This window comes from Apus apus, chromosome 2 (genome assembly GCF_020740795.1).
Source record: "Apus apus isolate bApuApu2 chromosome 2, bApuApu2.pri.cur, whole genome shotgun sequence".
NCBI lineage: Eukaryota > Metazoa > Chordata > Aves > Apodiformes > Apodidae > Apus > Apus apus.
In genome coordinates this window covers 133086618-133110970 of record NC_067283.1, presented here as the reverse complement: position 1 = coordinate 133110970, position 24353 = coordinate 133086618, and the positions used below count along the sequence as shown (strand labels likewise).

Here is a 24353-nt window from a genome sequence, read left to right as displayed (position 1 = left end):
GAAGAGTTTTGATTTTTCCTCTGGGCACAGGTAGTGTTTCACAGACTATTACGATGTAATCTAGAAAGCAATGAAACTCTGCTCTGAAGACTGAGGTTCAGATTTCTTTTTCCTGAGTTTAAGAACATTTTCAGATACATGCAGTACAGTGCAGCTGTCTATCCCTGTGCAGCAGACCCATGGTTGCTGTGCTGCACTCCCCAGCAGGGCCAAACTTGATCACAGCAGGGGAACAGAGCAGAGATTCTTCGAGGCGAGAGCGACGCGAGCGATGAGTCACGAGAGCCCGCGCTGGCAGGAGAGCGGCCACGGGCACAAACAAGGAGTTCAGATTTCACCAAACGAAAGGCATTAAACATCCAAAAGACTTGATAGTATTTACTACATTAATTTTCTACAGAGGGGGGAGGGGGGAGGAATCAGTATCCCAACTCTTCTCCAGCTGTATCTGCTAACAGAACCAGGCATTCTTCTGTCGGATCAGAGAAATTACAGGAAAACACAAACATCACAATAACTTGATCCATAATCTGCTTCCACTTGAACATCAACCCGGCAACTGTTGTAACCACAGTTTCACTTGCATGAAGAGATTAGCTAAAGTGTATCCCCCAGGGGGAAAACCCCACATAAATACAAGGCTTTTGCATGTCATTTTCATAATCTGCCTGTTAGAGAAGAGACCTCAAAAGCCTCACTGCAAATGCAACGCTCATTAATCCACTCGCCCATGTTGTTAAGCTATATTTTAAACTGCATAACAGTGCCTGATTCCCAAAGATTACTCATTAGCTACAGGAAGCCCAGCTGCATCAAAACTGAAAGAAAAAAAAAAAGTCCAATGTCTTTTAATGTAACAACAGTTCAGGTGCAGAGGCTAAAATTAGTAGGCTTTAATTAAAACCTTCAGAAGAGAGACTTTTCCCTCTCCTTTAATATTCCCAGCAAATTAACTATGAAGTCCCAGAAAAGAGTATGCATAAAACACACAGAGACTGACAGCACCTAATCACTATTTTAAGATCTTAAGAGTGTAAAAGGTACAGGGAAAAGAACTAAGTTGCTCTCCAGTTTGATACAATGTAAAAGTCTTGTCTCCAATAGTGGGTTCGATGGGGTCCAGAGCAGAGACCTGCAGCACTGGGGCTGGGCTGCTCAGCACACTGCCATGCATGGGGCATCCTCCAGCCTCTGCCAGTGGCTCAACTGACACGGGTTCCACGAAAGCCAAACTTTGCAACTTGCGTAGTCATCCTTGTTTTAAACAGTTACTCAAATGAATAAGTGGCTTCTAAATCCATAAATACATTTATTTCCAACTTGCTCTTAAATCTCCTCCTGTATGCTTATACTCCCAGGTTATTAACCCCTCCTGACAGTGAATGAACTTGCTGCTAAAATACTAAGATAAAAAACAGCCACCCTATTTGCTGTCACCCTTAAAGGCCCACGGTTAAAGAAAAGTAAACACATAGGCTTGAAGCTACACCATATATTTGTAAATAAAATAGTTTGACAGAGCAAGACTACAAAGTACGAAATGAGCCCTTTCAGGAATTTTTAAGTACAAGAGAAATAAATGTTAAGTCCATTTTGTAAAGTTTTAAACAAACACCACTGAGGGATAGGAGTATTACCATAAAACACTTTTTTTTTTTAATGCTTTCTCAAAAAGCTTGGACCATGTACATCAATTCCAGATGAAAAAATCCCACACACACGCATTGGTTTGGTTACAGCTTCGGGAATCAGTGCAGCACAGTGCAAGTTTCATTCACAGATAAAAAGGTATTTGACGTAGGTATAAGAACATTCTGCAAAATATAGGATGTTGGCAACCCTCTTCCACCCCCTAAAAAGTGCTGAAAAGTAAGCACAACATACAGAAACACAGGGAAAAGTACACAAGGAGATGGACTCTCTAACAAGACCAGTTAATATTTGACAGCTTAAGAAAGAGGAAACAGTTGCACCAGGAAGAAAATTATTGTTAGTCACTAGAAGGCATGTACAAGGGAGGTCTGTACTTCAGGTCTGCAGAAAAACTGAAACTGACAAGTCTCTATTCCTGAAATATAAATATAGAGTAAGAGAGGTACAAAAAGGAAGCACTATTAACTGAAAGTACCCTTTCAGAATAGCCCATTTTCCCCTGCTGCAGGTCATCATTCCCCTCATCTTTCAGGGAACAAGTATATGTAACTACTCATTTCAGCTACTCTTTCAATATATACTTTTTTTTATTGCTTTTCTGGCAATTTTACAGAATCCTCGTAGTTCCTAGTCTCCATCAGAAAGCATTTTCCCCTCTTAAAGTTCATTTCAAAGTAGATCAAATACTCTTCAGTGCTTTTAAAATAACGTACTTTTGGAAATTGCCCAAGCTAAAAATATTAACACAATTTTCACCTGAAGCAATGTCTTGCAGACTATTAATGGAGAGTGCCTCCCTAAAGATGCTAAGTGCATCTTTAGCTACCAGAAATCTCATGGATGGCTTTGAAGTGCTTTGCTAATTTTTATAAACAAAATTATTACTAACATTTACAGTGTACAGAATATGGGAGACTAGTGCAATATGCAGCATTGATTGTTTATTCAATAAATATTTAACCCAATTATTGCCAACCAAGGCAAACAGTGCAGAAATTGTCAAAGAGATACAAAAGTTTAACATTTTTTTTAGAAAGTCGGTTGCTACTAAATTCATACAACTATTTCAAAGAGGTTTTTCTGCTTCAAAATTGACACTACCATTATAAAAATATAGAAACGTAGTATTTGGGGGTTAAACATGTCTTTGCAAGTCTAGCTTTTACATTTATAAAGGAACATGCCATTTCTGTATTCGAGAACTTATTAAAAATAAAAATTAATACTATGGTAGAGACATTTTCTGCACTGACAATTTCATTATAGCTCTTAAATACATCTTTCTTGGTCCTGGGTATACATTTAGAATGAAGTAACTTGCATCTCACATTTATCCTGAGGTCAGCTGTGTAAAAAGGAAAGCCAGTATTCTAAGGATGCTCGCAGGCTTTTTGTTCAAAATACTAGATTATTTTTAAACAAGCCAATAAAACTCCTAGGGGGGGAAAAACCAAACCAAACAAACAAACAAAAAAAAACAGTCTACAACCCAACCTTCTCACTAACGTTTTAAGAAACAATTTAGTGTCATTTGAGGGAATTATATCAAAAAATATATAGGCTATCACTCAGTAAGTATCTCAGTATGCATTTGCCAAATTTTTAACTTAGTAACTGTTCTGAAAAGAAACCATATAAATCCCCGTGAAGAGTCCCCCTAAGCTTCTCATCTCAAGATCCCGACCCACAGTGCAATTCCTGCGAGGAGAACCCTGCTGAAGCCTGTGGGAATCTGCAGAGTCTTTGGGTCTGCCTGCACAGGTGGGGACATGTGATCTCAGTCCCCATCACCTACCATGGGGTACAGTTATGACCTTGTCAAAGCTCCACTTTGAACACAGCAGTTATTTTCAATAGCACCAACAATCTCTCAGATACCAGCATCAGGCAAATACAGACGACACAGAACAGGTTTGTTTCTTCCTGAATCAGCACAATTGGTACAAGGCACTGCTTGGCGTAGAAGTCATAAATAAGAGCAAAACAAGACAATTTCCAAGTTTTGTGACACCTAAGTTTGTAAGTGATGTCACATTTCAACTTCTTATACAACATGATTAGAAAACCAAGACAGTCAAAGGGATTAACCAAAACATTGTTCCATGCATGCTTACAGTCTTCTGCCCTACATCTGAAAAAACCCACAGAACAGCCTATCGATACAAAGCATTAGAAAATATGGGTATTTAAATTAAGAAAGTACATTTTACTCTCCAATCTTCCACAAAAGTCTAACCTAGACACAACTCAAGTAAAAGAAGTTGGAAAACATTCCGGTAACATTTGCAACGGTCTATCCCTGCAGAGGAGTGAAAAATACTATTGTCTAGAGAATTCATAGACTGAGGCACATCACAACTGAAGATACTCAGGCATATTTTATGGCTAGAACACAATTTTTCTGAGGAACCTCACTAAAGACTTCCCCAAAAGCAGCTCCGTATCGTTTGAAACACAAACTGCAACACATGGAAAAAACGTTTGCTGCTTAATCGCTACTGTCTTCGTCGTCATCGTCATCAGACACATCATTTAAAGATGATTTAGGTGACTGGCTGTAGGAGTCTGATCTAGCGGACTGACAAGCTGTCATCTCCCCAGTGGAAAGAAGGTCATAGCAGAAGTCGCAAATCCGCACAGGTTTGGAAGACTGGCTTGGGAGAAGAAACCTCTTTTCAGAGCAAGGCCCGCACACGACAAAGCCGCACTTGCGACAGTGGTGGCGACGGTTGACGGGTGTGAATTTTGCTTTCTGGCAGCGCATGCACACGGTGGCTTCTGAGTCTGGCACCCAGACAGCTGCGTGTTCATTGCTAGGAGTCTTCCCGCTTTTGGAAAGCAAATCAGACACACACTTATTTATGTGGTTCATCCACTCAGACTTCTCTGTGGCGGTGGCAGCGTACACGGCAAAAGACTTTGTTGGTGTCTTGATAAGCCACCCGTTCCGTAAGTCTCCTTCATCCTGGATGGAATCAATAGTGACATTTTCCAGTGGGATTATGTGCTGTTTGTTGTATTTCTTCTTCTGGATGACAATGTTACCGTAAACGAGAATGTCATTGAACAGGAAGAACTGTCTTGCTTTGGGCTTCTTCCTACACAGCTTCGTTAGTACTCCCTCTCCGATCAGAACACGACCAGGAATAGTCAAAGGTTGACCGGCTGCTCCGAAGCAGTTTTCCACTATACTTATTCTTCTAGTATTTGCCTCACTGTTTGCCAAGCGATCCACCATCTTTCACAAGTATCCTGAAATTAGGAAAAAAAAAAAAAAAAAAAAAGGTTTGTTGTTAGAGCAGGACTGATTCAGCAGCAGCCTTCCCCAAGGAAGGTACCAACCCCGCATTTCTTAAAATATCTGACAGAACCTGCTGGCTCAGAGGCACCGACTTGGGCTAGATTTAATTAGGTATTAAAACCTAAGAATTTTTAGCAACCAATTAGTCTTTTTTCCAAAAGTAAAAATGTTCCATCCAGCTGACAGCTATCTTTATCACACAGACAGCACCCACAGCACTGCTCTTGAGGGCCTCTGACAACCAGCTGGGAAGCTTCCCCTCTATTAAGGTTACTGCATCCTGGTTTAAGGTTGTAAAGGCTGAGAGCTGGGTCTGTTTAGCTTAGAGAAAAGGAGGCTGAGGGGGGATCTCATTAATGCTTATAAATAGCTAAAGGGTGGGTGTTGGGTGGATGGGGCCCGACTCTTCTCAGTGGTGTCCAGGGATCAAGGGGCAGTGGTCACAATTTGGTACACAGGAGGTTTAACCTAAATATAAGAAAATAGTTCTTCACTCTGAGGGTAACAGAGCACTGGAACAAGCTGCCCAGGCAGGTTGTGGAGTCTCCATCCCTGGAGGCATTTAAAGACTGCCTGGATGTGTTCCTGTGTAATCTGCTCTAGGTGATCCTGCTCTAGGAGGGGGGTTGGACTAGATGATGATCTTCAGAGGTCCCTTCCAACCCCCACCATTCTATGATTCTTTTAATGTTCATCTTTATCTGTATATCCCCCTGCACCTACCACCTCTGGACGGCAAAATAATGTATCATTAATCATTCCAAATTCTAATACTGACAGAAACATCAAATTAATGGAGCAGTTTGAGGTCCACATTTGTGTTAAAGCGACAGAAAAAAAAAACAAGTATCGTTTATATTCACATAGGAAACCACCATACCCAAGCTCAGTATTGCTCTTTTTTCAGTATGCAAACCTTAAATCATGGGCTAAACTCACCAATCTACCTAAAAACATTTTGCACAAGCCACAGCTTGGAGCAGGGAGCAAGTTACAGCTAGTGGCCCATCACCTGCTCGCTGCTGCAGTCTTTTTGCAGGGGCCCCACAGTCCCTCCCTCCTCACCTACTTCAACCGTATCTGCATCCATCATAATGAGGGGACACAAAGGCAGACGAGCACAGAGGACAAGTCACACAGCTTGCAACTTCTGAGGAGAAGTAAGTGACCTGCACCAGCTGAAACTTATGCAGGAAGGCTTCATATTTCAGGAAGTGCTGATAAACTAGAGAGTACATATGTTTCAATTACAGATCAAAACCACCTTTCATCCCTACCCCAAGTGTGAGATTCCTAAGACTTCCAACAAGGAACTGAAAATAAGAAATTACTACAGTGATTCATACCTTGGCAAACCATTATTTAGCCTATCTTTTACCCAGAGCTTCCCAGGCAGAAATCAGGCAAAGGAAACTCCTGCCAGTCTGATCCAGATCTGCTTCCCCCAGGCTCCTCCTGAACCCCATGCATGATGGAGCAGTGAGACAGCCAGCAGAGACAAGAGCTAAGGACAGACCCGACACTCCATTCTTATAGAAGACTGCTCTCTTGTGCCTTCCTTTCCAGGGCTGATGCTCATGACACCCTTTGGTACAACCACAGCTTTGAACAAGCCTGAAGAAAATCAGAGCAGCAAATATGCTGGTGCCCTAAACCCAACAGTATCCCAATTTGGGAAGTTCTCTACATTCATAAAGCTTTTATTTTACATCTACACTGTGTGCCAACAATACAGTATCAGCCTATAATAACCAAGATGAAACTAGGCTCAGGCTTGATGCTGCTCAGACTCTTGCCATAATGTCATCCAGTCAATCTTCTTCCTATGAATCAGATACTTCCTTACAAAACAGAGATGAAACTTCTTGATAGAAATCTGGTGGCAGAGAAACCTTTCATGAAGTCTCATCTAAAGAAGTATGTTACCTGTGATTACACAAATCCACATGGCCGACATTAAGTGTAATTAAAAAATAACTTTTAAGTTACTGCTTTGAGAATTTAATTAGTTCCACATTAGAACAGCTTGACAAGTGGGCTTGCTCAGATAGAATTATAATGACCTTTTTTTAAGCTCTGCACATTACATCAGCTTGTACTAAAGTCTGACACCGAAGACAGAAGAACCTAATAAAAGATATTACTCAGCACTTCATTTGAATTTTCTTTATATGCCTTACACCATTAGTTAGAATACATAAGCATTGTGTTAACCATTGTGTTTTAGGGTTACTGGAATCACAAAGCCACCAAATCTGAAATTATTTTGATCAGCAGAAGGTCAAGACAAAATGCAAACTGACATAAAAGAGGTTCAAGAGATTTAACTGTGCTGCATCAAGGCACACAAACAAGTACACTTAAGCTAGTTCCAGCAGGTAACAGTTCAACCTCAAAAAAAAAAAAAAAAAAAAAAAAAAAAAAAAAAAAAAAGAGACCTCCTTCAGTACCCTGTCCAGTGGCTCCCCATTTGATCAGTTAGAAAGTCATCTTTGCTGCAAAACAAACTTTTTTTTTGGTCTTCAATCAGAATAACCATCACTACCTTCTTTATTAAGCATTTTTAGGTCTGAAATTCTTGTCATTTATCTAGAGAGGTCTGGGAGTCTGAGTGGAAGGGAAAAAAACCCCACACAAAACAAAACAAACCCTTGTTATTTCCATCTCCTTCATCAGCCCAACTTTTCTGAACCATTGTTCATCGCTCCCTTTAAGAGATGCCTACAAGTGGGACATTGTACTAAATCCCTAAATCCTTCTGCTACAACAAACTTAGCTGATATGGTTCTGCTTTGTTTCCTTCTGAGGCAATACCCATTTATGCTACCTGCCCCCCTCCCTGCTCCCTTTTGCCATTACAAAAGGTGCACACTGAATTAGATCAGGGCTGATCAAGTTGAGAACTAACTGGAGAGTTTCAAGGCTTGGGTTGGCAGGATTGCTGCAGTGGAGGGGGTCAATGGAGGAATGGGAAGGGAGGTACTTAGGCAGTGCCCTGCATATAAAGTACATTTGCTAAAACTGATCAGTAAACAGAAATACTTTGGGTTTTTTTCCTCTCAGAGAACAGCAAAAGACTCAAATTACATCAATAAAAATATTTTTTTTTTAATGCTACAACTATACAGGCATATCCAAAATTTACCTTTCAACAGACACCTTATTTCTTTCAAGCATTCCAAGCACTAATACTAACTTACACACATGGAGGGGACACAATAACCACCCTTTACATGTTTTATTTAGTGTTAAGGTCTAGCTGGTTTTATTTTTAAGTATACACCTTCCATCTATCTACTACCACATGACAAGGAGGCACAACACTGGCACTTGAGAATGAGTTTTTCAGGTAAGTGATCATTTTCACTTCTCCTACAGCCTTGTTTAACGCAGAGGTGCCACTCCACAGAAATGCTGTTGACTTATCCCAGCTATTCTCTGTCTACCACAGACTAAGGAGGGAATGCAAAAGATAAACTAGGAACTTTCTGATGGGCATTTACTGTAGTATGAAGCTCAAAAAAATAAAAATCACATTCAGGTGCTTGACTGCAGAAGCCCTGGGTGTGGAATATGGGGTTAATTGCCATTAACTCCCCAATAACCATTCCCATCTAACAACATACTAGGAATAAACTGCTTTTGCAAGTGCCAAAGCTGAACCAACAGCTGCTTCAGACTTAGAAAGGAAGGAGTCAGTCACAGGGTCTGCATAAAGTTATTTAGTAATCCCATGTTCCCTGTCAAGAGGGGCAGGAGATCAGTCAGCAGGGTGCACAGGGGACAGATCAGAAGAATACACTTTTCTGCAGGTAAGTATCAATGTGCACTGCTTCTAAACTTACACTTTTATACAAGTAATCTGCAAGTTACAGCAGGTTAAATGCTTTTGCTAGTTGACAAGGGGAAACATCACTGCCCCATCGCCCCCAAACCATACAATGGTACTAATGAGTGTGAGCTCTTGGTGTGAAGTTTCTGCAACCTGTAGGAAGAAGCACTCACTGCTCCACAGCTCCAACTCAGCCCTCTCTGCACTCCCTGCCAATAAACAGCAAACTCGATTCAAGGTCACCATGAAAACTTTCAAAATACAAGTCACTGGGAGAAGAAAACAGGGGGAGAAAAGGCTAAAGGTTTTAATTAACTGTTCTCTAGGATGACCTAAGAGAAAACAACTCTAACCAGGCTCATTTAATAATCATGGCTTGAAACCAAGACACATGACTCCAGACCTCGTGCTGAAGACTGTACTTTTAGCTTGCTGTGAGAATAATCACTAGACTTAAAGTCAGAATTCTGGGCAAGTTAAGAACTATTAAGAAACACAAGATAATCATATCTCTTCTAGATTGAAGATTTTGTCTATTAATGTTCAACAAAATTCTCATCTACCAACCTCAATTAAAGTACCTCAATCAAGGTAAAAATCAGAGTGCTGATTAATTACTCCACCTTTCCAGGGCATGAATTTTATTTCCCCACACTAATAGATCAGACTGTTTAAAATAAGCACTCTTGACATTTTTCTTATAAATTTTTAGAGAACTAAAATTCAAAATTTCATCTGAAATTCTATGCACACTAATGCTCATTCACTTTCACTGGTCTCTTCTGAGAAAGGAAAGAAGTCCAAAAAAAGGATAAACTACCTGGAAAGTACGATTACAAATAATAATGAACCATGGAAAAAAATTATCAGGAACACAAAAGAGAAGGCATCCCTAAGCCACAAGAGCTAGTTAGGAGAAAAGGTGCACCTCTTCTTCTCATTGAGCGCACAGTCCAAGGAGATGCTAAATTAAAATACTGTAACTCCTGTAATAAAAAACCTGTAACTCCAAGAGGTCACAGTCCAAAAGCTATGCAAATTTATAAATTACCAGTCTTTTAAAAAGGTAACAATCTTCTCTTAAAGCATATTCTAATGTATTGTGAAAGACAATAGATCATACTCTGGAAGCAGGTGGCAATGTAGTCCTCTCTGCCAGCTAAAACCTGAAGTTTTTACTGTTGGCCACTACAAGAAAAAGATTTTGGTTTACTGTCCTCAGGATGCAGGATCTCAAGACGTGATCAAACAAAGCAATTCCCACATGATGGCAACTTGCTAAGAACATGCACCAAATCTTCCCCAAAGCAAGTGAGGAATAAACCAGAACCAAGGGTCTCAAAATGACAGGCCAGACAGCTTCACTTAAGAAGACAGGAGGAGCATCTTATACATAGTCTCAGTTCAAGAATGCTATGAAGTCAAAAACTTCAGACCTATTGTTCATATTTTAACGTATCTGATTCCAGTTTCATGCTTTTTGCATACAAACCCCTGAAGGTCCCATGGCGCTTAGGCAAGGAGGACTTAATTTGTCTATAAGGAGCATCACTCCATCACACAAATTTCATTTTCTGTGTCCAGACTGCAGCGTAGTACTAGCTGCTAGTCAAAACATCACAAAAATAAGTAGATAAACTTGTAGGAAAAATTAGCTAGATAGAGCTGCATCATGCACAGGGTTCAGTAGCCTTCCAAATAAATCTCAGCTCTTAAAATGCTACAATACCTTCAGTTCGTCCTCCTCCTCACACATGTTCTGAATAAGCCTACTTCAGGATGAAGATGCTGGGCAAAGGCTTTCATTTCCATAGCCTAATACACTATTTAAAGGTGACAAAATATTTCATAACACAGGAAGTCTCAAGTCCTCTACCACATGCAGAGCTGCCGTTGACATTAAGTGACTTTTACTTTTAGTGACAAGAAGCTTATACAGAAATAACAATTCTGTTATCAAGTTCTTGCTCTCCTATTTCACTCCAGTTTTACATTTGTATTCTGTTGATGAGAGTAGTTAGTGAGCAAGTGTAGATATTGCAGAAACCTTTAAAGAACTAACAAGTTACACACTTACCTAAAACACAACTGATTTTGAAGAAGTCATACATTTACTACAGTACTAACATTCCAGACTACTACAGCAGGGAAGTAATCCTGCTAGGGTTGCTATGCACTGGATAAGTCACTTCCCACATAACTGGTTTTTTTTCTGTCACTGTATCCTGGTGACCAAACTAACGATCTCTCAGGACTCAATGCTCCTATAGGTCTTACTCAAAATAGAAGAATGTTTATTTTATATGCTAGCTCTGCTCTTGATAGAGGCCAGACTAAACTGCAAAGAATAGCAGCTGTAGTTGAAGACAGACATAAGGAGTCAACTAAAAAGAAAGCAATCCTGACTTAGCTACATCTAATTTTACACTGCCAGAAAAGCACTGTAGCAGCTGACCTGATCACCACGGAGCAGAACCAGAGATAATAGGGTGCTGGAGGGGAGAAAAGAGATGAAAAAAACCTATTATAGCATAGTAATGCAGACTGCACACAGGTCAGCACAAAAGAATTTCCTCACCCCAGCTCACTGCTTACTACCATCACAACCAGCACTCCCTTCAGACTGCAGGACAGGCACAAAAGATATGCAGGACAGGGACACAACGTGAATTCCCAAGCTTCTTCAGCACTACAGCAAAACCAGCAGTGCTCCATTACTTTCTGGCCTGGGCAAGCATAAGTCCCTGCTAACAAGCATTAATTAATAAGCATCTAATTTTTAGCATTATTTTTCTTCCACACTCCTTCAAGAGAGGAAAATGCTGCTGGCCTTACCATAATTGCTAGTTTATCTATCATAGTCTGTACAATTAGTAATTAGGCCATTAACAATTCATTTTAACACACTGCATTAATGCAAACCAGGCAGTCCAGATTTCTCAGAGCCATGGTATCAGGATACATGCAGCTCATCCATTATTACATACAATCACAGTTAAGGTGACAGCCTTAAAGAAAAAGTGTTTAAGCTGCTAGAAAACGCACCAGGGATCAAAACTAACCACACAGAGGCTCATCCAGTTCTAAAGCAGCAGCAGTTCCTGGATGTTTCCAAGTCAGATTCAGTAACACAAGTCCAATTAAAAAAAAGTCACTAACTGATCACACCATTAGAATAAATTAGATCATAGAATCTTGGAATGTCTAAGGTTGGAAGGGACCTTAAAGATCATCTAGTTCCAACCCCCCTGCCATGGGCAGAGAGACCTTCTACTAGACCAGGCTGGTCAAAGCCCCGTCCAACCTGGCCTTGAACACTTCCAGGGATGAGGCATCCACAAAATCTCTGGGTAACTTGTTCCAGTGTCTCACCATCCTCACAATGATTATTTTCTTCCTAATGTCTAATCTAAATCTACCCTCTTCCACCTTGAAAATGTTCCTCCCTTGTCCTATCACTTCATGCCCTTGTAAACAGTCCCTCCCCAGCTTTTCTGTAGCCCCTTCAGGTACTGGAAGGCCACTATAAGGTCTCCCAGGAACCTTCTCCTCTCCAGGCTGAACAACTCCAACTCCCTCAGCATGTCTTCATAGCAAAGGTGCTCCGGCCCTCTGATGATCTTCCTGGCCCTCCTCTGGACTCACTCCAAACAGCTCCATGTCCTTCCTGGATTGGGGCCTCCAGAACCGGACACAGTTCTCCAGGTGGTCTCATGAGAGCAGAGTAGAGAGGGAAAGTAACCTCTCCCTTGACTTGCTGGCCACTCTTCTTTTGATGCAGCCCAGGATATAGTTGACTTTATGGGCTGCAAGCAGGCATTTCTGGCTCATACTGAGCTTGTCATCAACAAGCACCCCCAAGACCTTCCCCTCAGCACTGTTCTCAATCCATTCTCTGCCTGATCTATAGCTATGCTTGGGGTTGCCCGCTCACACGTACAGGACCTTGCCTTGTCGAACTTCATGGATACTGATCTAAATATTGTTGAAGTGAAGCAAATGTAAAGAAATGAGAAGACTTGGAAATGGAGGAATAAATGAAAAGTAGGTAAAACTTTTACAAGACAGAAAACAGTAAATTGTAAATTTAAAGACTGACAAGGACTATCTGGAGACCAGATATCTAAAGTGCATTAATTACTAGTTTGTAAGATGACTCAACTTTTGGATCTACAGTGGAAAATAGGAAAAAAGAGTTCAACAGGCAGAATCAGTCATTTAGTACATAGTTACGTTTTGGATATTTTTTTAGTAATAGGTTCCAAATAATTGTAATACATTGTATCATAACAACAGACTTTCAGCTTTCTTCTTGCACTTTGCCTGTGCAAGGAAAACATGTTAATTTGACTTACAGTTGAATAAACACAAACAACTAAGTTTCCCTGAACCCTTATACATCCCTCTGATTTAACCCTCTGAAACAGTAATATCACCACTTTTTGTGGACAAACTCTCAGCTATGAAGGCATCTCAGTACTGTAATACCATACTCTAATCTCCATTCATATTAGATGTACTGCTCTTAGGAGCAACACTTGACTTTTTGCACCACTGCCAAGTAAAACACAGCGTAAATTTCTGAAGTGCAACTTGTTTAAGGAAACTTATCCATGTCTAAGGCTTTGAAAATAGTTTTAGTGTGGCAAATTGCTGAACTAAACACAGGCACAGCAGATACTCTTAAGTTTCTGACACAAGTCAGGAGAAATCAGCATACATTTTAAATCTCACTTTGGTCTCACGAGATCCACCTCCCGCATGTCCTCCTGCAATACACATAGAGAAGGATGATACCACTGCTTGTCCTGAATGTTGCACTGTGTCATCTGTGCTGGAAAAATCAAGCTTTCTCTATATACTTAGTTCTAATTAGCTATAATCAGAATCCAAGCATTCATGCATAAGTCAGCACTACCTGTCAAGGACCATAAAGGTAATCACAAGAGGTGCATTAAAGATGATACAGAAATACCAGCAAGAGGTATTTAATTAAAACTTTTTGTCTCTCCTTCAGTATGTAGGATAAAATATTAAGGAAAATGAAGTTTTAAGTATCCATTAACCCATTTATTAATTTGTTACTATTTCATTCTATATTTTACAGTTACTTAAATAAATCTGTAACAATTAACTGCAGGTTTTTTAACATTAATTATATATTTCCACTATTTGTGAGTTGCTTTTTATGAAACAGTAAAAAGACCAACTTGACCATTAAAGTTAAGTGGAATTAAAAGAAATGTCACCCTCAAAAAACTCAGTTGACAGGAGATACAAGTAGGACAAACACCTGCTAAAGGTTACTAAAAACTGACTTGACAGTAACAACTAAATGCCTCTACTGTGCTGGAGCGAGCTGTCCTGGATGCTATTTAAAATACTATGACAACTGTCACTTAAAGAGAAATACAGCCTTCAAAAGAAGAGTTCTCAATTAATTCTCTTCACAAAAGTATTCCCAACACTGTTTTATTTAATAAACTGTCTGGCTATCACTACTGTAACCCGCTGGTAAGGATGCAGATAACCCTGACGATAGCTGAAAGACAGGAGGACCAAGAATGACAAAAAGCTACATCATGATACTGCAAAGATATAAGCAGGACCAAGAGATTAAAACCAAACTGTATTAAAGGCAGAGATGACAGTAGGAAAGAAGGCAATAAGATCCCTCTAAATTTCTTCAACATAGTCTTTATCCAGAATCACTTTGATTAACCCATTAATGGCTGCGGCACTGAGAAAGGTACTGGTAGCAGGACCAAAACACTGACTTGATTTACAGACACAAAAAAATACTACTTTTTTATTTTTATGCACTATTTTTATTAATTACTGGCCTTTAACAACAGAAAAAAGCAGCAAGATAAAACACTGGAAAAGGAAGGCAGCAATAACAAGGCTGCTTTGTATCACAAGCAAAGATGCTCATGACATTTTCATTCAAACACTATAGAGAAAACATAGTGTAAAGAACAATTGATAATACTCTTGCAGGGAAGTGGAACAGATGATACCGCAGACCTCTCCCAACTCTCATTTCTAAGATCCTCAGTGTAATGTATCTACAGGAATGTAAAATTTTATTCTTCCTTCCCCACTGTGTAGACACAGCTTCCTGCATTGCACAAGCCTGTGGAGCAATGGCCGCAGTGTGGGGAAACTCCCTTACTGGTATAACCAGCACCAAGCAGCAGCCTTAACCTTTCATTTGTTTCAACCTGTGGCTGATGTTCTGGCACTGGCTGCAAATATGTTAACAGCAACTACGTTACTTCATACTGTGCAACCTGGCAAATACTCTACCTTGCCAATATTTTAGAAATCTTCAAAGTATTTCTCAGTCCAACATTCAGCCATGTCCAAATACATCATGAAAGCAAATACATGGATTTGCATAGCTGGATATCATCAGAAACCTGTAATTACTGTAATAACCCAGACCAGTTTTGTGTTGGTTTTTTTTAAATGCTACAAGTGACTGTCACAAGTCTAGTCTCACTAGAACTCTTATTGAAGGTACAACATAGAAATCCCCATTTGTACAGCCTAGTATCTTACAGTTTAGCACTTATTTCAATACTTTACAGTTAATTTTAGTATACTCTAATTTCCAACTTACAAGGAAGGATTGCTGTTTCACTTTAATTGATCAGCTGTGTAAGAATTACTCATAGAATATAAATTACTCTAAATGAAGAACAACAACAAAAAATATTTTCAAACCTGCATGGCAAGTGCATTACACTTCAAAACTGTAATAGCCATTATCCAACCAAGCTAGGAATGCCTAGAAAGGCCAATTCCATTTTGGGGATGGAGATAATTGTCTAGGTAAGTCTTTCAAGATGTATGACCTTACATTCCCCAACCCACTCAGAAGGTAGTTTGGGTAGAGAAAGCTATTTTTAGCAAACGACTGTTTTGCCAAGCAGCATATGTATTAGCACAGCAAGAGCAGAGCAATGTTGTTTTACTACCCAGGCTACTCTGCTGAATAGTTAGCACACTGCCTGAGCTACTGTATGCAGGAAAAACCATCCAAATTCTGTACATTAGCTTCTCACGAGGTTTGGTATTTAACACATTAAACCTCAGATGGAAAGAGAACACCAATTTAACCTGCTTATAAGCAGTCAGACTAGCTCCCATGCCCTGAATAAGTCATAATGCTAAATAATCACAGAGGAGAAAAACCAAGGCATGCAGAGGCGGGCTGCCCCACCAGACGAGTTCAGCCAGTTTGCAGCCCTCCCTGCATGAAGGGTGAAAGGAACCACTTTGGCCGTGACACGTGCCATAATGCCAGCATCCCTGCTCCAAGCAACAAACACGTGGCAACCATTACAGAGACTCAGAAATGCAGAATTGCTAAGTTCCAAAGATGTTCTCACTAACTTCTGCTTAGCAGCAACAGGGAATACAAAAGATGGAAACCCAGACAGCACTGATGGGCTTGTACCAGTGAAGTACATAACCAGGAAAGCCTTAGTCCACTCCTAGATCAGCTGGAAGTGGTTGTACTTCCCTCCTGTCTCCAACTTCACTGCAAGAAGTCACTGAATACCTCTTAGGGGACAACTCACTGCAGAAGCTCAAGAGCAGCATTCTTGTAAGAGAACCTGCTTTTTAATTAAATCAGATGCTTACTACCACTGTTAGTCTTCTATTTATAATTAACTGTGGTAGGCGATACTGGTTTTGTCTCTTGGCATAACAGAGATACAGCTGCTGCTGGAAAGAAATACAGAGTTCTCCATCCCCCACTTGCTGGCCAAGGGCTGGAGCAACAAAGGGAACAACTTCCTAAACTCATTTCAACTCCATGTCTTTACCTGTCCTCTAACGAGCTGCGCACTCCCCAAGCACTGACACAGGCTGACAGGGCTCTGGACAGCACTTGTGGCACATGGAACTGCCAGCCAAACAGCTGCCAGTTAGCTGAGAAAATTCTTAACGCCTTTCAAGATGTGAAGGAGAAGAAAGACAACACATGCCTGTGGAAACCAGGTAAAGGCTAGAATGAAAGGAATTTTTTCAAAAAGGCCACAACAAAAACCCCCCAAAAAACCCCACAGCATGGAGCCACACAACCCAGGAAGCCTGAGTTTTGCAAACAGAGGCAAACAGGCAGACTTAACCCACCATGAACAGTGTGTCCAATCTGACATCAAACAGATCTGCCAAAGCACAGAAAGCAAGATCCAGGCCACTATGGGCGTACCAAATACTTGCAGCTGTCAGCATACTGAAATGGGTGTAAGTAAAAAGGCTGAGATTTTTATGGCTTTTATATATACAAAATTTATCAAGCTCTGTATTAACAAACTATGTATAATATACATTTGCCCTCTTAAATTGATCAGCAAAGAATTAACTGAAAAAGGCCAATATTCAGATAAAATCTTTGACATCATGGGATAACAACCTATTATTTCAATGTGCATGTATTTAGAAGCACTAGCAGTGGTTAGACCAGCCTCCAATGCCAGTAAACTGCATCCTTCATCTTAACCAAGGCACTGGGAACATACACCAGAACAGTCTGAAAAGCAGCTTTCACAGGTCTAGTGCCCATAAAAGTTTAAGTTCCTTCTGAAGTTCTCTGCAGCAATGAGTAGCTAAGAGTCATCAGAAGAACAGCAGACAACAGACCAGCACCTTAAAAACGTGCCAGAGGAGTCAAGGGCAGAGGACAGGAGCCTTGGATCCTGCTGCTCAAGAAGCAGCTCCAGCAGACACAAACCCCACGTGCGAGACCTCTGCCTAGAGGACCACTTGACCAGGCTGAGACACTGAACACTGGAATACATTTTTCTGCTTACAATGTAATGTTTCCCTACTCCAATTGTTTAGCTGCGTGAAGAGTCTCTCCCAGCAAATGTTATTTTCCAGTTTGGCAGCAGCGACTTACCGCTCCCTTCCAGGCTGCCTGGCCAGGCGCCGCGTGTGCCCTTCCCATCTGATCCACTGCCTGCAAAGGAACAGCTTCCCTGCCAGCCGCCTGCTTTGGCAGCTCCAGAGCTCCCACCTGGGCTAGCCAGGACCTTGACATACCCCAATACTACCACATCTAACATTAAATAGACATTGGGTAAGGGCCATGAAAAATAAATCAAAAGGATCTGACCTATTTCAGAGCAAGCTAGATCCTGCCGTAAGTTTTGCCAACCAAGCACAACTAAGAGAATCCACAGCATCTACATAGCATTTAAATCTCAAAATAGACATATTTGAATTATTTCGGGGAGGGGTCACACCATTGTTAGTACAGAAAAAACAGACCCAGATGCAGCTGTTCTACAAGAAGTGTTGTCAAATCCATCTTGCAAGCAGTTCTCCAAAACCAGATTGGTTGTGTGGTTTGTTGTTCTTACAGATTATTATGTTTAAAGCACACACAGAGGCAACTCCTGAACAGCTAGCTACAAGGTCTCTCAGTCAATGTGAAAAAGGGGTTTAGTCTTCAGTGACTGAAATAAGTCATATTTATCAGAATGCCTTTTGCCATGTTTTAAAACACAGCAAAATTTTCCCATGCAGTCCTGTAAATTACAAGCACAGTAACATAACCACATCATCATCATTTCATTTTTATTGTATCAATATTATTTTCACATGCACGTGTCCTTTACATTCAGATATCCTGATATAGGAAAAATAGCTGGACAATGAAAAGGTTTCTTTTACCAGCTCAGTAATTCCAAGCATTTCCACAAAACTAAACAAGACACAAGCCAAGTAACAACTCTCAACCTCCTTCTCTGGCAACCCCCTCAACTTTCTGCTGCTCTTGATCTAAGTAAATTAAGAAATCCCCACTTTAAGGGGCAACTTTAATACTATATTATGCTGCAAAAATACTTCCAGGAGGCCAGACTACTGGTCGCTACGTAACAGGGTCAAAGTACTGCTGCAGCACATTTTCAATACCATAGTAGGAAAACAAGACTATTCAGACATACATTAAAATTCTTAACTCTTTAAAAAAAGAAAAAAGCCAAACTATTTCTACCAGCAGTTCACCAGCAGGAACAGACTACAAGCATGGCTGGCTGCAGGGAATTGTTTTTCCTACTATTTAAACCTCACGAAAGTTGCTCAAATTGGTACAAAAAACCAGCTCAAGCCCCAGTAACCACGCACACAGCAGAGCTGTCATCAGGCTGCAAAACACCAGCCCAGCAGAAACCAGGGTCTTGCAGGCAGCTGAAACACAGCTTGGGGCTTGGAATCAAACCACATTTTGGGAAGCCTGACAACAATGAAGTGCTGCAATCATGGACCTGTCACTGTCACCCCCCAGCAATATTTTAAACTTATTTACCCAGCAACATTTGAAATATGCAAGCCAAGAAGTAAATTGCTCCTTCTTAAGCACAGGACATAAGCTCCTTTTTTTAATACCAAATGCTGTTACCTGCTGACATGCCTGAACTGTGAAGGTCTAAAAAATCAACATCTGACAGCTATCAACAGAAGCCAAAAGGAAAGCTTTAGCAATGACATTGTACATAGAATTTCTCCTTCTTCAATGTAACTTGCTTTTCAGCAGTTATAAGGGCATTTATAAGGGCAGTCTACCTGCCTGCATGCTGCCAATCTAGATGAGAAGTGGGGGCTGAGAGAGAGGGGGAAGGGCGGGAGAGAAACTAAAACCAAAAAAAACAACAACAACCAAAAAAAACAACAACAACCAAAAAAAACAACAACAACCAAAAAAGTCCTTGTCACACAGCTTTCAGAACAGAAGTACACTGAAAATCAGCCTCAGTTTTATATTACCCAGTATTGACTGCTAAGTCAGGAACAATTGAAAACATAAGACGAAAAAAAAAAAAAAAAAGTCATTTCCTGAAAGAACCCTGTAATCACAGCAGCTTACTGTAGGTGGCCTTCCTGGGAAATGCACTCACTGGCCTATTTTCCCTTTTACTGCTTGTCAAATGTGTTTTGATACATCTTAAAGTTACGTGGAAAGCACTTGGAGTACAGACATCAGAGCACTCAGCACAATGCAGTCCTCTGACTGCAATAAACAGCATCCAGAATACCACAGGGGCTTGTGGTCCACGTGATTCTCATCCAACAGGCCACTTTCCTTTGCTCTTAGGCTCTTATTGTTGCAGCAAAGATGACATGATCTAAGGAAAACTCTGAAGTGCACAAGGCTTTGCACTGAAGCTAACCTGCACAGATCACTGTTCCGAGAAAGATGCTATCTGACACCCTGAACGGCAGCGTGTACAGTACACTCTTAAATATTAATTTGCATTAACAAATTATGTGTACACTTTAGAAATGTAAAAGAACATGCTGTAACTTTTCTTTTTGCAGAAGGCATACTAAGTACATCAAGTACTTAAAACAGTTACCAGTAGATGACACGTTTGAGGTCCAAGAGGTAGTAAACGAAAGTTCAAGCTGCTGATTGAAGATCAGATACTGGGGGGTCACTAGAGGGTGATGTATCTGAATCCCTACAGCTTCCCAAGAGATTGCATCTCACCACAGTAACTAACTGCTTTTGCATGTCATCTTATTCTATGCAGGAATGGTGAAATGTACAGAGAACATTCCTGTATCTTAAATTCTTAACTTTCAACTGTTTTCTTTTACACTTAGGCCAAATGCCAAAATCCTGCTATATCACATACACAATATGCCTAACAATGTTTTACTGTAAAACACGATGCCAAGAAAAAAAAACAGCCACTCTCTTCAAAATACATTTTTTTAATCATTAAGTTCTTTATCATCACAAAAAGGTTAAAAAAAAAAGCATCACTATGTCCAAAGCAGTAGCACTCTAACCTATTTATGTAACTTTAGAAAACCAAAGTAAACATGAAGTGCAGTTTTTACTATGTAGTACTAAAACATCAGGCTGAAAAACATGAAGCACTCTTCTGCTCAATAACACTTACGCACAATAATATTTATTTTCATAAAAGGAGAATCTTTGTCTACAACTCTCAGTCAAGCCACTTCTCATGCAAGCAGACACATTCAACTCAGCACGACTACACAGGTGGCTCATAATGTGCAGGCCTCTACTTGCTAACAGTTGTCATCACATCTTACAGCTTATGACCATGTTAAAATAATCTTTAGTATGGTAAACACCACACCTATCTACAGAGTAGCTTTTCGTCCTCTTCAACTGTAAAAGCAAGTCCCCCACTAAACAGTAGAAAAAAGTTACCTACCACAGCCAACTTTGCATTTGCTGCATAGAAAGGAAGTTTTAAATACACTGTCCCATTTCAAAAGTCTATTTTTGCACCTTATTTATTATCTTTCAAAACAATCTCAGTTATCACACATCAAATTAATCAGTCTTTGATAGGACATATATAAAAGTGTTACCTACAAATTAAAAAATAAAATAAATCATAACTTAAATGGAAAAGTAAGCTTAACTATTAACAGACTTTGGAATAAGTCACCAACATACCTTTAGAACATGAAGCAATACAGAACAAGGTTTAATTTCTTAAAACAAAAATCAAGTAGTTAACGAACTTTCTTACCTACCAACACCTAAGAAACTTATCCATCATTAATGCTGGGGTTTCCTCATTTGACACTGCCTGCTGATACATGGCCTGTAAGAACAAAAACTTGCATGCTGTTTGTTTGCTTGACCACCACTTCTGACGCTTCTAGTTAACAGACACTTTTTCAGAAAAATCTATCTGCAAGTTTTAAAAATTTCAACTCTCCCGCGTCTACACGCCATGCTTCGACCCTAAGCTGCCACTTGAACACCTCTAGTCTTCTTTGGAGATGAGTCACCAAAAATGCTGCAAGTGTAACAAAACCAGCTGTTTGTACGCTGCCTGCAGCCAGCACCCTGGCTCTATTGCCCTCACTTGGCTCTTGGCGAGGTCAACGAGATTTGCCAAGTTCTGTCATATCATGCCTCACCTGAAACTGCAGTTCTGTCTCTCTTTAATGCAGTGACTCAGGAGAGATGAAACCTTCCCGCGTCCACTAACTACTGCAGTGAATCCTAAAAGCCACCACGCCACTTGAGTACAACCACCACTTTACTGATTATAATTTTTGTAAACTAAAGGGCTTCAGGATGTTACACATAGATTTTTTTGTTAGTCCCAGGATGTATGTAATACCAGAGTTAAGGCTCAGCCCATAATTTAAGGGAAACAGAACAAAGCTCTTGCTAAAGAATGATTTCATCACTGCAGCTAATGAAAACTTGCTTCTAGGTGAAAAGACACTACTCTGTCTCTTTCCAGAGGACACAGCAGAGGAAACTGATCCAGCTCCTCCAGCTCCAAATTTCTACTCACCAGTTTTCATTTAGCATTTAAGGGACTTCCTCTATGTGGGTTTCTATGCAGAGCAAAAAATCACAGACACTCCAAAAGGCACATGGCCAATTTGCATTCAGAAGCAAGAATTTGGAGCTCAGGCTTACAACGCTTCACTTTCATTGCTGTTTTCAACAGAAGCAGCACGGCCCTAACACAACCAAGAAAACGTTATTTAATAAAATGAGCTGATACACATGACATTTAAATACATAAGGATTTGATTAGTCAACAGTATTTTGTGTTAACAGCAAAAAAACGTTACCTTCTGAGCTAAAGAACCAATTACTTTCTGCGTGTTGATGACTGCATACAAAGCAAGTAATCTGTAGCATCTCAGCAGTGATTACATTGCCATCTTTAAATACTACCCTCCTTTCAGACAGCTGTTCCTAAAATAACTCAATATACAGTTCTTAGACCTTGAATGCTGAGTATTTAAGTTCTTTTTATTTTGAGAAAGGGGAATTGGCAATCTCAGTTCTGAAACTGATTCTGGTGTTGTGGGTTTGATGGGAGACTCACTTTGCCAACTGTATTAACCCTGTCTGAACTGTCAGGCACATCACAGCCTTGGATGCAGTGTCTGTCAAACTGGCAGGAACCCCTACAATAACTACTCAGCAGCCCAGGCAGCCCAGGTAAGGGCTCAGGGATGCTTCTCATCAATTCAAAAGACAGGCACAGGAATCCTTAATCGCTGGTTGAGGATACAGCAGGTTATCAGAAACTACTGCACTGACACTTCACACCAAAACTTGAGCTACAGACGCTTCTCCTAGCAGGGACAAGCCTTATGCCAAGGCGCGCTGCACAGCAGACTCACTCATTGCTGCCTTGCCGTGCTGAGCAGTTGTGCCATGTATAAATACCCGTGTCTGGGCTCACAGTATTTCAAATGAGACGAAAGGAAAAACATGCGGCTGTCTTTTTCCTGAACCGCCTTCAGACAACAGCTTATGTGCCACACGTATCTTAAGCAGATCAGTCACGCTCCTCACCAAAATATGTGCCTTTTACAGGAAAAAAAAAAACCAACACCCAGCACCTGATGCCGGCAGCCGCACCACCCGCGGGTTCGCTGCCTTTTGTTGTTTGAGTTTTTTTTACCACAGCATCAAGACTTTCCAGGAGGCTCGCTCCGTGACCGACGACGAGGAGTTTAAAAACTCCAGGCGCTTCCCGGCGGCGGGAGAAGGCGGGTTCCCGAAGCGGGCTCCGGGGGGCAGGCTCCCGGGGGGCAGGCTCCGGGGGGCAGGCTGTCCCGGGGGGCAGGCTGTCCCGGGGGGCAGGCTGTCCCGCCGGGCCCGCCGCGGAAGGGAGCGCCCTCCGGGCCCCGTCCCGTCCTGCCCCTCCGCCCCACGGAGCGCGGCCGCCGCCCGGGCCCGTCACTGGGCAGTTTCAGGCACTTATGTAACACGGCGGGGCCGCCGCCGCGGTTGTTTTCCAACCCCTTCCGAAGGCGAACTCCTTTCCGAGGCCCCGCAATTCCCTTTCGCGCCCTGGGACCAGCCAGCGCCCGCCACCCCGCTTCTCCCCAGGCCCTTCCCGCCCCTCCCGGCGGGGAGCGGCAGCGCCGCAGCCGCGCGGCGGGACAGCCCCGCACCGCACCGCAGCGGAGCCCAGCGCCGCCTCCCGCCGCGGGAGCTCCTTCCCCGCCGGGCAGCCCCGGCTCCCAACATGGCCGCGGAAAAGCGGCCGGCGCACCGGCAGGGGAGGGCTCCGCCGGGAAAAGTTTTCTTCCCCCTCCCCGACCGACCGGCCGGCCCCGGCTGCCGAACGGCCGCCACCGAGAAGATCCCCGCACTGCTCACCCGGCGCTCCCGCTCCCGCTGCCGCCCCCGCGCCGGCCGCCGCCCGCCCCGCCGCTCGCAGCCCGCGGGGGCCGGGCCCGGCACCGCGCCCTGCGGGCGGGGCCGCCGTCCTGGGCGGGGCGTGCGGGGCGGGGCGGGCGCTGCGGGCCCGGGGCAGCGGGGCAGGGCCGGCCCTCCCCAGCCGGAGACCCACACCGGTTCGGTTTGGTTTTTTGTTGTTGTTGCTTGTATTTTTTAAACCCACATCGCCATTCTTTGTTCACCGTCCCGAACCCGTGATGTTCTATGCCCGCGCCTCCAAGCGCGCTGTCCCGGAATAAGGACGGTCGCGTTTTTCCGTACCTCTCTCCACGTAAACCTTTCCTAGCACACGAAGGATGTTACTAACGTGGCTGTGGGTCGGCTTGGAGAAA

At 42.0% G+C, this 24353-nt stretch overlaps 1 protein-coding gene across 1 annotated transcript; it reads right to left on the bottom strand.

Annotated features, from left to right (window-relative positions):
- Positions 1 to 1477: 1477 nt before the first annotated feature.
- PLEKHF2 (pleckstrin homology and FYVE domain containing 2) lies at positions 1478 to 24030 on the bottom strand. Its single transcript, XM_051611689.1, has 2 exons — positions 23941 to 24030; positions 1478 to 4905 (listed from the first exon to the last, which is right to left on the bottom strand). Exon 2 carries the CDS (start codon positions 4889 to 4891, stop codon positions 4142 to 4144), a length of 750 nt encoding a protein of 249 aa, XP_051467649.1. The 5' UTR covers positions 4892 to 4905; positions 23941 to 24030; the 3' UTR covers positions 1478 to 4141.
- Positions 24031 to 24353: the final 323 nt, after the last annotated feature.

Bases quoted from the DNA above. Each gene is read 5' to 3' on its own strand.
- PLEKHF2 (XM_051611689.1), bottom strand. From the start codon at position 4,891: ATGGTGGATCGCTTGGCAAACAGTGAGGCAAATACTAGAAGAATAAGT.